The following is a 1,534-nucleotide window of genomic DNA, read 5'->3' as shown; positions in this document are numbered from 1 at the left end:
ATCTATCTATCTATCTATCTATCTATCTATCTATCTATCTATCTATCTATCTATCTATCTATCTATCTATCTATCTATCTATCTATCTATCTACACACATTCATCTGTCTGCCAATCAGTCCATCTATCTTCTATCTATTTAGCTGTCCATCCATCCACCTACCCATCTCTCTCTCTCTCTCTCTCTCTCTCTCTCCACACATTCATCTGTCTGCCAGTCTATCTATCTATCTATCTATCTATCTATCTATCTATCTATCTATCTATCTATCTATCTATCTATCTATCTACACACATTCATCTGCCTGCCAATCAGTCCATCTATCTTCTATCTATCTAACTGTCCATCCACTCACCTACCCATGTCCCTAATCTATCTATCTATCTATCTATCTATCTATCTATCTATCTATCTATCTATCTATCTATCTATCTATCTATCTATCTATCTACACACATTCATCTGTCTGCCAATCAGTCCATCTATCTTCTATCTATTTATCTGTCCATCCATCCACCTACCCATCTCTCTCTCTCTCTCTCTCTCTCTCTCTCTCTCTCTCTCCACACATTCATCTGTCTGCCAGTCTGTCTGTCTATCTATCTATCTATCTATCTATCTATCTATCTATCTATCTATCTATCTATCTATCTATCTATCTATCTATCTATCTACACACATTCATCTGTCTGCCAATCACAGTCCATCTTCTTTCTATCTAGCTGTCCATCCATCCACCTACCCACCTATTTCTCTCTCTCTATCTAGCTACCTTTCTGCCTGCTTACATGCCTACCCATCTACCTATCTACCTACCTTCACTAAACGTGGCATTCAAAGCTAAGCATGCTTTTAATATGCACCCCAAACACGGTCTTTGTCATTAGAATACATATATATATATTCTAAAATATAAAGAAATTATATTTTAAAAACTAAAGAAATTATTTTCTGCAGGCAAGCAAAATAAAAAGAGAGAAAGAGAGCGAGCATCCCACACCGATTCGCTTCCTAACTTCTCTCTCTTCTTTCAGAGCAAAAGAAACTTCCGAGAAAGGATGTGTTTCTCTTCCATCCCAGAAGCCAACATGCCGTCTGAATCTAACATTACTGTTCGAGATGCCATCAGGGACACAGACTCCAATATGTACCAGCCACTGTCTTACCCGCTGAGCTTTCAAGTTTCCCTCACCGGATTCCTGATGCTGGAAATTGTCCTGGGGCTCGGCAGCAACCTCACCGTATTAGTACTTTACTGTTTGAAATCCAATTTAATCAACTCGGTCAGTAATATTATTACCATGAACCTCCACGTTCTCGACGTCATCATCTGCATGGGGTGCATTCCTCTGACCATCGTCATCCTTCTGCTCCCCCTGGAGAACAATTCTGCGCTGGTCTGCTGCTTCCACGAGGCCTGCGTGTCCTTCGCCAGCGTGTCCACCGCCATCAACGTCTTCGCCATCACTCTGGACCGCTACGACATCTCTGTGAAGCCCGCAAACCGGATCTTGACGATGGGAAGGGCCGTGG

The 1,534-nt window shown here is 41.4% G+C and overlaps 2 protein-coding genes across 2 annotated transcripts in view; one reads left to right on the top strand and one right to left on the bottom strand.

Annotated features, from left to right (window-relative positions):
- LOC107298405 (conserved oligomeric Golgi complex subunit 5-like) overlaps window positions 1-1,534 on the bottom strand; it is a gene marked incomplete at both ends in the record, with an annotated part of 119,479 nt that overhangs the window by 98,334 nt on the left and 19,611 nt on the right. The gene's annotated exons all lie outside the window — the stretch shown is intronic.
- The window catches only part of LOC107298404 (G-protein coupled receptor 22-like), a 1,546-nt gene continuing 1,071 nt past the window's right edge, over window positions 1,060-1,534 (top strand). The window contains exon 1 of the mRNA XM_015827780.1: window positions 1,060-1,525. Within this exon, the coding sequence (XP_015683266.1) occupies window positions 1,060-1,525 (466 nt within the window). The remainder of the gene's footprint in view (window positions 1,526-1,534) is intronic.

The sequence above is a fragment of the Protobothrops mucrosquamatus genome, unplaced genomic scaffold (assembly GCF_001527695.2).
Source record: "Protobothrops mucrosquamatus isolate PMUCROS unplaced genomic scaffold, P.Mucros_1.0 scaffold3943, whole genome shotgun sequence".
Classification (NCBI taxonomy): domain Eukaryota; kingdom Metazoa; phylum Chordata; class Lepidosauria; order Squamata; family Viperidae; genus Protobothrops; species Protobothrops mucrosquamatus.
This window is presented reverse-complemented; position numbering and strand designations above follow the sequence as displayed.